The sequence below is a fragment of the Alligator mississippiensis genome, chromosome 1 (genome assembly GCF_030867095.1).
Source record: "Alligator mississippiensis isolate rAllMis1 chromosome 1, rAllMis1, whole genome shotgun sequence".
NCBI lineage: Eukaryota > Metazoa > Chordata > Crocodylia > Alligatoridae > Alligator > Alligator mississippiensis.
The window spans coordinates 458,804,492-458,820,103 of record NC_081824.1 but is presented as its reverse complement, the minus strand read 5'-3'; the positions used below and the strand labels follow the sequence as shown (position 1 = coordinate 458,820,103).

The following is a 15,612-nucleotide window of genomic DNA, read 5'->3' as shown; positions in this document are numbered from 1 at the left end:
ATTTGTTAGTCTTCAGGGCTGGTGCTAAAAATAATGACAAATTATAGACAAGAAAAGAAGTGCCATTTTTCATACGATATAGAATTTTCTGATATTAGAGTTAACTGAAGGCATTTTAAAAATGATACAAATGTATTTCCCTTTTTTCTTGAAATTGTTTCCTTGACTAAGAATGAATTTGTCAAATTTCAAGCAGAAAAAGTGATGGACTGAGGTAGAAGACTAAACTAAAAATGACCCTCTTATGCCAGAAATATGTGTAAGCTTAATGATATATGCTGCAATGTGCTCAGGACTAAGTTCTGCATCAGGTATCTTGTGGATAAAAGTACTGTGTTTCACAGATGCACACCAGTCTGCAGCATGCTATGTACAACAAAAGGGACACCTCAGACTATGAGGGAAAACATCATTGCGATTTGGGAAAACAGAGCACGTTTTTTTAGCCCTCAGGCCAGCCACAGTTGACAGCAATGGAGAAGCAAAACACTCAAACACCAGGGAAAAGACACATTTAACATTTCTCCCTGCCATCACACTTATGAACAATATTAAAGGGGATGATTGGCTGGAAACACTCTCTCACTACTCTATATGATTTAAAAAAATGTCTATTATTTGGCAGGTTCTTTTTGCTCTGCCATCAGGCACTCCACTCAATACACTGATGGGTACATGTGGTGCAGCACATCCACTCCATAAGTGAGCATGTTGTGCATAATGCCATATCCCAGCTTAGTAAGGCAATTACCGTCTTTCTGTTCTGCATTTGCACAGGCACCTTGCACAATAAGATCCTGATCTATACTGAAGGCTCTTACAAACAATACCACCAGCGCCTTGGGAGACATGGAGTGGAATGGGCAAGATAGGAGAGGCACTGATGGCAAAGGGTTGGCTAATATTCTTGGTCATGGCTAGAGGAAGAGTGATCCTGAAGGACTGGCCCTGCACATGTACAGTTTAAAACAGAAGGATTCTCACATCTCCACAGTCAAAAAAAAAGAGAGAGAACAAACAAATAAATACTTGTGGACATACTTATCTAGATCACTGGATTTGGTCTCATAGGTTTTCATGACACGGAGAACTTGAACATCTTGGCTCAAGAAGCAGGGAGGAAGCAGACCATGAATCCCAAGCTGTAGCCTCTCTTCAAGTGTAAAGGCCATCCCCTAGGGAGAAAAGGCCAAGGCACATTCAAACAGCAGGAAATACAGTCTGCTCTCAGTCCAAAAGCAGCAATAGTGACCCCTCTTCAGAGCAAATTCCAGAGAAACCTGTTTTTGCTAATATACTGTATGAAGGACCTGTAAAAATATCTTTTATGACACTGAAGCAGCTTCAGAATTAAAAGGAAAGTATCAGCTAAAGGTGATTCTGCATGAAGTTAAGTACATTTGAAACTAAAAGGCAGGCAAGGTTCTTTGGGTAGATGTGATACCTTTTATTAGACCTTGCAAAGAACTTTTTTCCAGTTACACAGTTGATCTAATATAAAAGATATCAGGGCCTGGGGGAGCATCTATCATCAGGGGAGGACAAGGTATAATGGGCACAAACTGATTGAAAATCGCTTCAGGTTAGACATAAGGAAAACTTCTTTACAAGTTGAGTGCCGAAGGTTTGGAAAAGGCTCCCCAAAGAAGTGATACAGGTACCCACCCTGGTGATCTTCAAAAAGCGTCTTGATGCCTACCTTGCTGGGGTCACCTGATCTTCCCTCTCCTAGTGCAGGGGGGCTGGACCTGATGATCTGTGAGGTCCCTTTCAGCCCCTAACATCTATGAAACTATGAAACTATATCCCATCTACCCAAGGAACCTTGCCCGCCTATGTCCTTAGACCAACACGGCTACACCCAACAACTCTTTGAAACTCAAAAGGTGAAGATGTACAAATGAGAACAGTAGCCATAATAAGGGAGTTCCCTCAAGTGAGTTCCCCACAGGGGTATAGGTTTGGCACATTCCTTTGAAGTAACTGAGACACTGGTCATAGCTGAATATAGGATCCCCGCACTACATAGACCATCTCTCCACTCTGACAGGACAATTCTTGTCCTTTACATATGGACATCTCAACATATTTAATTCATTTGTATAGCATAGCTGGAGTTCCAGATGTTTAACAATATGTTACCCTTGGACTCTGCCTTTTGAACTGTAATGGGGCATGTGTTCCAAAACACAGGGAGAAAATCTTAGTCTTTGATCAGCTGAGAATTGATGCTATCTTGATGCCAGATTATACATCTGGAAATAGGAAAACATGTTCAGAAATGCCTGAAGAGTTTAAACCCCTGTGAAAATTTTACCAGTTTTACCAATTACAAACCAATTGATTTAGACCTTAATGAACAGCTAGAAATACAAAGTAAGAAATTAGAGTGTTGCTGGATCATCTCCTTTTAAATAAGCAAGAAAAAAAGACTTGCAAAAATACCACTGCCTCACTTATATATCAGTTAAAGCTCTGTAGCTATTATGTAGCAGGTTTCATCCAGAGATCACAAAGGATTACCCAGAAATAAATAGCTACTGAGGGTATAGCTAAGAGGAAAACTGAGGTACAACGAGGTTATGTGATCTGCAGGGATCCTGGTTTTCCCTGATAAAAAAATCACAAATTTACTGATAAAAATTCAGAAATTCTCTGATAAAACCCTCCAAAATCCAAGATTAAAATGAAAGGCCATTATATACATATAGGTGTCAGTTGAACACAATGTTTTCTTGATATATTTACAATTTTAAAACAATTTGGAAGCTTACCAGTGCCTCAATCACTATAATAAAATAAATTCTAAATTCCTATACATTTCAGTATTTAATTTTAGGTTTTTTATCATGGAAAATCAGAGCTCCACTACCCCCTTAGCTCGCAGAACGCAGGTCCAGGCCCCTCACTCCCAAGCCATAGCCCCGCAGCCCTGCTGGTGCCCCTCACTCCTGACCCACAGCCCCCCGGCCCTGCTGACGCGCCTCACTCCCCTCCGCAGACTCCTGCCCTCCCCCCCCGCTCCGCCAAAGGGGACCCCCAGCTATGGGCCAGGGCTATGGGGCCAGGGACCTGGGTCTGTCCCCTGCTCCCCGCAGCAACGCCCAAGCCCCGGTTGCTGCCCGCAGGAGGCAGCAGCTGCTGCCGCAGAGTGGAGCGTGGAGCCCAGCTCCCCCCCTGCTGCCTGCTCGCTGCAGGCTTTGGTGGGGGGAGGGCAGCTCCCCACTGCTGCGCACACTCCTGGAGGGGCAGGGGGGACCCATGCCCCCCAGATCTGTGTGTGGGGTGGCCGCAGGCTGCCTGCTGTGGGCCTGGGCTCCCTGCCCTGCTGCCCTCCCCTGGGGCCTCCACTGTCCGGTGGGTGTGACCCGGTGCTGCAGGGCAAAGTGGGGCTGCATGGGGAAGCTCCTTGCCACTGTGGGCTCCGCGTTGCCCTGGCAAGGCATCCCCTGCCTGTGCAGAGGCAGCAACAACCCTGCACCGCTGCCCCCACTGCTGCCTCATGGCCAGGGAATACCTCACCGGGGCAGCACAGTCCCCCCCTGCTCCCCTGGGAATGCACGCAGAGGCAGGGAGCTAGGCCTTCCTCCCCTGCCTCCCCGGACGAGCCGCCCACAGCCCTGTCCCACTTCCCGCCCGTGCCCTGTGGCCATGCATTGCAGCCTTGGGCCCGAAGCTCCACACACTGCCTGGCTGGGCAGCAGTCCCAGCCCTAGCCCCAGCCCTGCCCAACTCATTCCCTCCCTCCCTATGGGGGCCTCAATCCCCACCCCCAAGCTTACCTGCAGGAGCTCCTCTCCAGGCTGCCTGGAGGCTATCTGATCTTTTTATACATGTACATGGCGCTCCTGCCTGACCACCCTCCTCCCACTCCCCCCAGCCCCTTGCAGGCTGGAACTCTTTCTTCTAGCTTGAAGAGAGATCTTTGCAAAACTGCAAAATCCACAAGTTTTTCCATTAAAATGAAAAATACACATTTTTCTTAGGTAACAGAGTAAATCCACGTTCGTCTCCATTTTTCCATGGGAAATGGAAAACCCAGATCCCTGGTGATCTGCCATCTACCATGCAACAGAGGCTAGAAGCTGAAGCTATGTTTTCTTTCTCCCAAGTAAGTGTCTTCTTCACTGGGGAATGCTGTTTGTATTACAGATTAGTGGAGGAACAGCCCTTCCTTAAATACTAAGCTCTGCTTGAGGGCAAATAAATATAAAGTCAGATAATATCTTCCTCTATGTCAATTGTGCAGACTATAGGACTTCTACAAAACATGTTCTAAAACAATGGAGGAACTAAGATCTTGGAGAAGGGAGGAATGTATTTTTCACCTGGTTCCCATAATACAGTGGGAGACAACCTTTTTGACCTCCAAGCCCCTTTCCCTGCCTGATCAGCTGTTCTGCTTTCTGCTCCCTGCCCTGTGCCCTGTACTCCCTGCCTGATCTGCTGCTTTGTTTTCTGTTTCCTCCCACCCTGCCCAATCTGCTGCTCTATTTTCAGCTCCCTGGCCTATCTGCCACCATGCTGCCTGTCCCTTACTCAGTCTGCTGTGTGCCACACATAGAGGCTGCCTGTGCTACTTGTGGCACATGTGCTGTTGGTTGCCCACTCCTGACATAATATATTTATTCTGCCAGGGGCTTGGAAAAAGGAATGGTTTTCCTATCCTGCAAACATTGATGAGATTTCAATTTTTCCTACATGACATCAGGGTAAAACAAAGAAAACTGCCACCTGCACCCCAAGAAAAGACTTAAGAAGAAGAACCCTATCTATTCCACCTCAAATAGCCAAAAGACCAGAGGGCTCAAGAGCCAGCTTCAAGGCCTGATCCAGTGGGGCAGGGACTTGGAATGTGGTCCTCCCACAGCCCTAGTGGGTGTCCTAACCACCCAACCAGTGGTTTCTCTCAGGTGTCTCATTTTTGGGGGGGAAATGCCCCAACAAAAGTTCAGTCAAAACCAGTACATTCCCATAACAAATCTTAGTTTTGATGAATCAGATTTTTCCAAATTGGGAGGGAGGAAAACATTTTTTTATCAGAAAATTCCCACCCAGCTCTTATTTCCCAGCTTGAGATTTCTGAAATAATAGAGAATAAAATCAACATTGGATTCCAGTTCTAAGTCAGTGATAGGATTTACAATAAAAATATTGTGGCACAGCAGGGAAATACTCACAGCTACTACAAATGTCAGAGTTCAGCTGGAAAGGATGGATGGCAAAGGAAGAGATAATCGTAAGTTCAAACCATTTATTTCCTACTACCCTTGAATAGAGGAGAACAACAGAGGAAGAGTAACAAAAGTGTAAAACTCACATTTGCTCACCTAGGGAGGGCAGTACATTTGCAAAGGCTGATTAGGGTCAAGGACGTGGTTGCACCCCCACAGGGAAGTGAGAAACCTCAGAAAAGCAGCAAACCAGAAGGTACTAATCCCTTATGAGGAAGGGGCAAGAGAAGCAGGAACAGAGTTAAGTTGCACTTCAATGACAATTGAGTTTGAACTAAATATTTTTTTCCTATAAAAAGGGACTGCATTCCATGGAAAATTATCAGACTTCATCTAAATATTTATATGTCCTGTAACACATTACCAAGAGGTTGTCTTATGCTACCCACCCTTCAGGGAGATAGCAGTACATTTTGGGAAAGGCTGGGCCATGAGTAGATAAAACACCCTAACAACAGCTCCCATGAAGCACGGTAATATTATTCTGAATCAATGTACTCCAGTGTTCAGTATTTCACAAAAAAACCTTTACATTTTGTGGAAAAATAAAATGCTGTTTTTTGGGCGGCGGCAGGGGGTGGTGGTGGTGGGGGGGGGGGACAGTTCCACCACTGTCTCTTTTTCTGAGTTGGCAGGAGAGAAACTGGAGTAAGTGCACAGGACTCTGCCTCCCTTATTTAGACCCACAACAGATGGTGCTAAAAGAGTTGAGGCTATGACAAAACATACAGCCCTGACTGAAACAATGCTTTGTGTCTTAGCGGGACAGCGATTAGGAAGTAAAGCCAGGTTTTCATTGCAAATTTGATTTAAACCCAATTTGGTTTTGCACTTAATAAAACTGTACAGAACACATTATTATATTTAAGAACTACTTGGCACATCCATAGCACTTTCCATATAAATGGTTGCACAGGTGTCATGATAGTGTACCTCCTGCCTGATATTTTATTATTTCAAGTCCTGCCTTTTCTTCAGGAGAGGAAAAAGGACAACATTAAGAACCTGATTAAGTGATGTGATGAGTACCAGCAGCTATCACTACCTGAAGTTGAACAAAGAGTGCTCAGTCTTACTCTGGGAGACTAATAAGCAGACTCTACAACACTTTTTACACTTAGATACTTATTAGCATACATATGCTGGCTAGAAGTGTGAGTTTTTATTGAGAGAATCAAGCTGATACAAGAACTTAGTATTATATACAGTGGACATGTCTGCACAAGATTTTTACTGCGCAGTTGACTAATTGTGCAGTAAATGTCTCAGTGTCTACATGTGTGCCCCTATTAGAGCACAGGAAACTAATAAACTCTTCAGCAGGGTAGTACTTGTAAGTATTATTACCCTGCGGGGAAGTTTTTTTTGTGTGCAGCAGTGCATGTGTAGACACTGACCAGCTGGCTGGGGCACAAGGGTGCTTCACTACTGGGACTGCCTGCCAACTAGCCCTGCACTGAAGCACCCTTGTGCCCCAGCCAGCCTCTTTGCAGCACACTGAACCCAGTTGGAACAACCCCAGGCTGCTCCAGCTGGGCTCCACGGGCTCCTACATATGTGCAGGGAGCCAGCTCCAATGTGCTGGAAATCCAGATTAATTGAGTCTGCTGGAGCAGTGTTTCTCAGTCTTTTAAGTAGCAAGTACCTGTTAACTTCTGAAAATTTTAATAAGTACCCCAACACTCAATTTTCCAGGGGATTTTATATTTACAGACTAATGTGTGCCATATGTTGGAAGAAGGGTTGTGGATATAAGGCCATGATATAACAGATGTCTGATCTGGTATGGGTAGGGTTGCCATCTTTTACACCAGGGGTGTATAACTCAAGCATGAACACCAAATTATTACTGGGGAATTTAAAGTGCTGAGCAATGTGCGGTGCACCAAATTTTTTGCCATAGTTTTAAGAGGAAAAGTGGGTTAGAGAGAGAGAGGAAAAGCAGGTTAGAGAGAGGAAAAGAGGGCAAGAGAGAGAGTTGGGGTACCTGCATACTCCCTGCCTGTATCTCGTGTACCCCCAGGGGTATGCATACCATAGGTTGAGAAACTATGTGCTGGAGCACAGAAAGAAATGTGCTGCAACAGACTCTGGCGTCATGTGTATTAGTGTCCCTGACCCGAAAAATGAGGGCAGTGGGGCACTTTGAACTAAAGCTCATTCGAAGAGCTTTAGTTCAAAGCACCCCACCGCCATTTTTCAGCATGGGGAATAGTGATACGTGTGACCCTCAGGCACTTTTAATTAAAAGTGCCCGCTAATTAAAACACCCCCTCCCATGCCTCCCAGAGCACGTGTAAAAATGCCCCATGTGCTGCGCATGAATACAATTCGGAGCTAATTGCTCTGGAGTTATTCGCTCTTGGGTGCACATTCCAAAGGCGTGCTCAGGAGCAAAAAACTCCAGAGCAATAAACTTATAAGTTTATTCATGTGTGCTAATTGCATGCGTAGATGTGCCCTGTCTACTTCTGCATGTTTTGCTACTTTAACTAGTTAAAACAACAAACCTCCTAATGTAGATCCTCATATTCTAGTATAAAAATGCAAATAATGCTGTAGTTTATTCAGATTCAGCAAAGTGACATAACCTATAGTGATATAAAATGCCAATACTAATCAATGTCACACAAGGAGTCTATGGTAGAGCACGTTCATGCCACCAGTCCTCCACCTTAAGTATAAACCTCGCGGTACTTCAATGAGCTTATTAAAATGCACAGAAGTTCTGTACAAAGTACCCTGGGGTAAAATGGTTATATTCACCAGAACAGTACAGCATGAAATAAACTAGGAAGCAGACACTGCCTCAGATCAAAAGCTTTGATTCACTGAGGTTTCATTTTGTTTAAGATTAAAGCCTTTTTTTAAACAGCTTGAAAGTCATATTTCTTGGTCTTTTTTTCTTTCATTGATAGGTTTAGGAATTAATTTGACTAACCACATCCTAACAGAGCTGAAACCAATTAGCAGGCACTCCAATTCATTTTTTAAAACATATGGAAAATGAATTACTGTAGAGTGGGTAGACACCTTATCTCTAAACAAAAAGGAAGAGGAAAAACCAATGGCTAGTGAAACTTCTTTAGGGAAAGGGGTTTGCTCTGAAAGCTGCTAGTGTGGTTGAGGCATTTTTATTTCCCAGGGTCCAGGACCAGCAGATAACAACAATCCCAGAGGAAAAAGTTGCTTAGCTGATAATGTTTATTTGTACCACTGTCTGCACCCCCTGATTTAGGCAAAGGGATGTATCTGAAGAGGGGTATGATTAGAAGGGGTGTGAGCCTGACTTGGTTCTTCTAAATTGCTGCATTGTATGTACTTTGAAGTCTTCTCCCCAGTCCCAGGTTACCAAGATGAATATTTTACATTTTCCTTATATTGCAATATAAACATAGGCTCTGATTCGCTGACCAGCAAAACCAGTGGAAACTCTGACTGACTTCAAGAGGAACTGGATCAGGCCTTTGATACCTGATATATTAAACATCCATTCAAGCCAAAGCCCTTGTTAGTGCTCAGAACCCTTCCAGATCAGGCCCTAAATTTCGAGTGTCTTTCAATAGCCCTGCATTATACGACATAACTAAATCCCAGTGAGGCCCTGGGGCTGCTGGTGTGAATCAACCGGACCACAAGCCTATTGTCTTCTATGAGGTGGAGACACAAGCAGTACTTGAGATCCTACAGTGTCTGGAGGGCTCTGGAGTCACTTTTGGATGACCTCCTGGACAAGGCAGAGTCTTTCAGTAGCGTAGGGGGATGGTTAAGCAATATTTAAGTTAGAACTGGGCTGCGTGCCAGTTCCCAGGCCATAGTCCCTAGAGCATACATTTGGGCAATTCACAGCTGACCTGGCAGTCATTAACATGAACAAATGAGGGGCTGGTTGCTGCACATCTCCAATGCTTAGGAAGCACACCGCAGAGCAGGATTTTCCCAGTCTAATGACCGCACTTTGTATGTCAAGAAACACAAGGACCCCATAAGGACATTCTTCCAATCTCTTTGTTTCAAGGGTAGGCGGAATGGCTCTTTAGGCACTCGGTGGATGTTACATTTGCAGTCACATTTATAGAGAGTATATCCCCAATATAGGTTCATAGCTCTACAGAAAAGGAGGGCTGGAAGAGATGTTACAAGATCTCTAGGCCAACCCCCTGCTCAAAGCAGGATCATCCCTGACTAAACCATCTCAGCCAAGTGTCTGTTTAAGCTGCTTCTGAATGTTTCCAAGGATAGAGATAACACAACTTCTCCAGGTAGCCTGTTCCAATCCTTGGCTGCCCGCTTAATCAGAAAGTTCCTCCTAATATCCAGTCTAAATTTCCCTTGCTGCAGCTTGCGGCCATTGCATCTAGTCCTGTCCCTTGCAACCACAGATAAAAGTCCATTTCCACCCTCTCTATAATTACGCTTTAGGTATTTGAAGACTGTTTGAAAGTCTTGTCTCCCAGGCCCCTGATTATTTTTGTTGCCCTGTGCTGGATTCTTTCCAAATTGTCCATGTCCTTCTTGAAATGTGGGACCAAAACTGGACACAGTACTGCAAGTAAGGCTTCATCAGTGCTGGATATAGCAAGAATCACTTCCCTTGATTGGTAAGTGACTCCTGTTAATACAACCCAGGATGCTGTTGTTTTTTGCATCAAGAGCACACTGTTGGCTCATATTCAGCACACGGTCTAGTGAACCACCGGTCCTTCTCTGTAGTACTGCCCACCCACCCAGTCATTCCCCAGTCTGTATTTGTGCATGCAATTATGCCATCCCAAGTGCAGGACTTTGCATGTGTCCTTGTTGAATCTCATTTCATTGATTGCAGTTAACGGAGTTCTGCACAGAAATTTCATAGAGTTCTATAAAAATCACCTAAAAGCATCCTCTCCAAAGGCATTCGCACCTACACAATTCTACAGCTAGTAATAGTTAGGCTGTGAGCTGTTTGGGGTCTCAATCTATTATACTTTGCTTTTTGTTTAGTATTTCTAAAGCTTAGAAGGGTGGGTGCATGGGTACCCTTTGGACAGTTTCTCACCTCCTCCTCCTTTTTAGTGCAGAGCTCTACTGTAAACATGCCTGGAAGGCCTTGCCCAGGCCCTCCCCCATGTCATGTTTCCATTCTATTGGGATTGTATTTTTAAACCATTATTTGCATGCTAAGGAGCATGAAGGCAGCCAGGAACTGCAGCCCTTTATTTCCCCTTTTAAAAATGGCTTATGGCATGTTATCGCCCTTAATTGTGCATGGTTTTTCTAATAAAGAAAAGATTATGTGATGCTTCTAGATTTCCAGGAGGCTGGACTCCAGTTTCCACTGAAACCCCAAAAGGATTTCCCATTACGCATTCCCAGTGATATTGCTGAGCAAGCCTTTTGTTGACCATGATTTACAAACTCTTTTTACAGTGTCTGTCTCTCTCCCTGGGTTCAAAGTCAGTAGTTTATAAATCCCACGCTCCTGGCCATCTCTTTTGTCACAAGCTGGTGCAATAGTTGCTGGTTTTTATCCATTGGTAATGTAGGCCCTTCCTCTCCCAGAGTCTCTGGGAGCTTTCAAAAATATCATTAAGCAGCTCAACTTCTCATTTGCTTTGTAAAGATCTTTAGTACACAGAGTTGGAGTCGGGCGATTTATTTCTTGCTAGTAAGGCCCTCTGATCTCATTATGATGGTATCTGTCTTAACTATCAGTGGGGCTTTAACAATTATTGATTTGCTTTGCTCAAGGTTAAGTTATTCCATTGGATTAGAGCCAACAGACTCAATACTGTTCCCATTTACACCAATTTTACCATGGTGTAACAAAGCAGAGTAACAGCTGAGACAAAAGACTTCAGTGGAGTTACTCCTCATTTACACTGATGAGCAGCATTGGTCCTGTAACTTAAGAAGGTCCCTGCGCTGGAGTGTTGCCAAATAAAGGGTCCCCCAGTCCTGCAAACATTTACACGGAGACAGTAGCAAGAATTTCTTTGATTCATCATCCCTAATTTTAGATGCAACAGACTGAGGGAAAAAGGAGCAAAGTACTGATATTTCAGTATATTACTTCAAGTACCACAAGTTTATTGCTCATTTGCTTCAAGCTTTTTACTCGTGCAGACAAGCCACTTTGTTCTAAATATCCCAATTATGTCTGTAGGCCTCAGTAATAAAATTACATATCAAATGAGCAGATACTTATTGCTATTTCCCGTGGCTTGCCAGCCTTCAGGGCACCCATTTTTCTTCAGAAAATAAATCCCAAACAGATCCAGATGTTACAAATTAGAGGAGTTTTGTCTAAAAGCCGGATCACTTTAACATCCAGACAAATAGATTTTTCAAAACAAGGTAGGCATAAGCAAAATCAGTAGGTTTGGCAGAACGCTTTTAGAAAGCTGTCTCAATTTTACATTTTACATGTAAAATGTTCTTCATTGCTGTACAAGAGGGAAATAGGGAGATGTTTGGATAGACATATTAGCCAAGAGGACTGTCAGATGATGTTAGAATTGTTTGTTCTCAGAATTCTCAAAATATTGGCCCAATTTAATTTCCTGTTTCTTCTTAAAAAAAAAAAAAATCAAAATAAAACAAAACAACCCACTGAGTCCAAGATAGTTCAGAGAGATAAGAATACTTTTGCAGGCTGCTTCAATTGCTAAGTCAATGGAAAGACTCACTGGCTGCAGGGAGAATCAGGTTAGTCCCACAGTTTGTCTTCTCCACATGAAATTTCAAGGACACGCTTGCACCACCTGCAGCAGGGAGCACCACAGGCCCACACTGCATCCCCTGCACCCTACACATGGACCTGGTGGTGAACGGTGCTGGGCACATGGCAGGAAGCTTCATTTTGGAGCTGTTTAGTTGGCGTGCACTCGGGGCTGCTCTAAGGTGACAACATTGCAGCTCTAAATATCGCTGGAGCCTTGCATGCTAGGGCAGGAGCTGCCTGGCTGCAACTTCCCCCTGGCCTGGCTGGGCATCTGTTACCTGGTGCACATCCCCACGGCTTCACCGCACTGCCTGCTTCCCAGATCAGCACAGCAGGGACAGGAGGAGAGCAGCCACTGGTGACAGATGTAGCTAAGCAGCAAGTGGGTGGCTGCAGGCGCAATGTGAGCAGACCTACTGGGAAGCTATGCATGTTGCCCCAGGCCGGGGAGGATGGGAGCAGGGCATGGGCTCAACCCCATGTGAAGTGCCACCAGCCAGATACAATCATTTGGTGCATGCCTACCTGCAGGCTGGACCCAAGCAGTTGGAGAGCTGGATGCAGCCTGCGGGCTGTAATTTGCCAAGCCTTGCTCTAGGCTTTCTACAAATGTCATCGTTTTGTTTTCATCTCATCTCCACCGATCATCATTTATGTCAGTTAACTATACACTTTCTTTTTCATCTGTCTTGTTCCAGACAACATGACCAGAGTGTTACACGACATCCCAGCTGAAAAACTGTCACAAACTATCACAGAAGACAAGACATCTCCCAGTCTTTTTATATTTAAATGTGTTTTAACAATCATATTTTTTTTAAAGTGCCTAGACCATAAACAAGGTCTTGCCTGTTCCTGTATGTACAAATAAAAACTAAAAATAAAATACAGATTTTCCAAAGAAGAGTGCTAAAAATTATAATTATCACCAGGGATCCAGGTTTTCTTTTTGCCATGGAAAAATGGAGACAAACGTGGATTTCCCCCGGCTGGCAGAGTTCCAGCCTGCAATGGGCTTGGGGGAGTGGAAGGTGGGTGGTCAGGCAGGGGGCATATACATGCGCATGGCTAACAGGCAGCCTGGAGAGCAGCTCCGACAGGTAAGACTAGGCGGTGATTGAGGTCCCCATAGGAAGGGAGGGAGCTGAGTGGGGCCTGGGCTGAGGCTGGGACTGCTGCCCAGCTGGGCAGTGCATGGGGCTTGGAGCCTGGAATGCATGGCTGCAGGGTCTCAGCAGGGAGTGGGATGGGGCCATGGGCAGATGGGGGGTGGGGCTGGCTCCCTGCCACTATATGTACTCCAGAGGGTGCAGGGGAGACACGTGTCCCCTAGATCTGTGCACAGTCTATGCTCCACTCTGCTGCAGCAGCCAGGGCTCGGGAGCTGCTGTGGGGGGCTGGGAGCTGCAGACCCTGTAGTCCTGGGAGCTGGGGGCCCCCTCCAGCAGGGCTGTGGGGCAGGGGGCTGTGGGTGAGGTCCAAGGGGCACCAGGAGGGCTGGGGGCTGAGAGAGGTGAGGTGCACAAGCAGGGCCAGGGGGCTGTGGAGGGGAGTGAGGGGCACCAGGAAGGCCGGGGGGCTGTGGATCAGGAGTGAGGGGTCCCAGCAGGGTTGTGGGGCTGTGGCTTGGGAGTGAGGGGCCTGGACCTGTGTTCTGTGAGCTAAGAGGACAGGGGGAGCTCTGATTTTCCATGATAAATAACCCCAAATCAAATACCAAAATGCATAGGTATTTAGAATTTATTTTATTATAGTGATTAAGGCACTGGTAGGCTTCCAAATTGCTTTAAAATGGTAAATATATCAAGAAAACATTGTGTTCAGCTGAAACTTAAATATATAGTGGCCTTTCCTTTTAATAGCAGATTTGGGGGGTTTCATCAGAGAATTTGTAATTTTTTATCAGGGAAAACCAGGATCCCTGATTAGCACTATCCTCCAACAGTTTTTGATCAAAAAAATTGGAGGAAAATATTAAGTTATCCAAGAGCAATTACAATACAAAGACATAATTGCTCCGAGATGAAACTGAAGATTAAAGCCCTTTGATGCTGCAAGTTTCTCTACAAACACTGCTATGGAACAGGAATTGTAGCATAAACCTCATAAAATATTTGTGTCAGCTTGCAGAGTGCATAAGCACATGTTGATCAAGACAGCCGAACTGTTAGTTATTATTAGGAAGCCATAAGTCACTTTTCTGGCAATGCTTCAAATGGGCTTTAAAAAACGCCATTTCAGTTCTTGATTCCCATAGATGCTATAACTTAAAATGCAAACAATATTGTTCTTGGCACGACCGCTGCATATCCAGCGCAGCGCAGTCATTGCTACAGCCTCTGGTGGCTCAGAGGAAGATTATGTATGGGAGATTGGTTGAGGCCAACAAAGCAGCTTCCTTCCTCTAGCAATACAGATAGTCTTTTGATTACAGCAGAGTCGGCCAACTGACTCAGAGGTGAACCATGAATATAGCCAGGGCAACAAGCATACTCTGGATTCTTTGAATAAACACTAACATTGGACATCCTTGCTTTTTAGCAGAGCCATGTCAGACCTGACAACCCACAACGTCCCTGTTAATGCTGGGTTTCTGCTTAGCAGTGCCCACATTGCCACAACTGGGTCAAGTGCTGATGAGTGGCAGCATAGACAAATGCTCATTAGGGTCCAGAATAAGCAAGTAGGTCAAACTCATTTTCATTTGTGACCTACTATAAAGTACAGGAACTTGAGAGATGAGGACTGGTTGTCATTCCTGCAACCTTCAAGAAGAGCGCTGGTGCTCTGCCCAGCACTCACAGGGGCCTGATTCTCCGTTGTTTGGTACCATGTTGTTATGAGATGGTTACCTGGGGTAGCAGGAGACTGAACACAGTGATGCAAGATAACCCTCCCAGTCCTATATATCAATACACAACCAGTGAAAAGTAGGTGTAAAATGCTACCAAATTAGTACAGTAGTGTTTTAAGTTTACTCTGCATCAGTGTAAATGACTGAGGAAGCAGGTCCTCAATATTCAGAGGAGAAAGGCTGAAATAGTTCTAGGAAAACTAATGTTATAAATTGAAGCTGACATGGACCCAAAAGTATACCAAATGCCCAACAAACCCTAAAGGTATAACAGTTACATTTAGCACAGCCTTTATTTGCCTTTTGGGATGAAATGCCTACATAACCAATGGACTACACAGTAAGCAATTCTCTAAGAGCAAGTCTTTCAGCCACTTACCAGGTCAAAAGAGGCTTTTGGATTCAGCAAAGACTTTATACACACTGTCTCCATCAAAGCTATACTGGCAGTTCAGATAACAGAGGCATTAGAAGAACCTAGGTTGATAGAGGACAACTTTATGGATGGTTTATGAACCCCAGAGGAAGATGCTAGTAATCATACCAGCCTTGCTAAAGCAACTTGCTAAAGCTGCCCAGGAACACTACGCCCTGCTGCAAGGAAGGACTCCATTCCCTCAGTGCCTTGCAGTGCTCCAAAGAAAACCGTTTCCTTTGTTGCACAGAATTTCACTTCTAAAGCATCTTTTTACCTCTTGATACATCTAAGCTATGGCTTACTTGCTATAAGACTAGGTTTCAAAGAGGCAAAGAGTTTAAATGGTCCCCATCTTTAATCTCACACCCAACAATTAATTTATAGACTACAAATGACTAAAAAT

The 15,612-nt window shown here is 44.7% G+C and overlaps 1 protein-coding gene across 1 annotated transcript in view; it reads right to left on the bottom strand.

Moving 5' to 3' along the window:
- ME3 (malic enzyme 3) overlaps positions 1-15,612 on the bottom strand; it is a 176,920-nt gene that overhangs the window by 93,636 nt on the left and 67,672 nt on the right. The window contains exon 2 of the mRNA XM_006258999.4: positions 1,042-1,175. Coding sequence (XP_006259061.4) covers positions 1,042-1,175 — 134 coding nt within the window. The remainder of the gene's footprint in view (positions 1-1,041; positions 1,176-15,612) is intronic.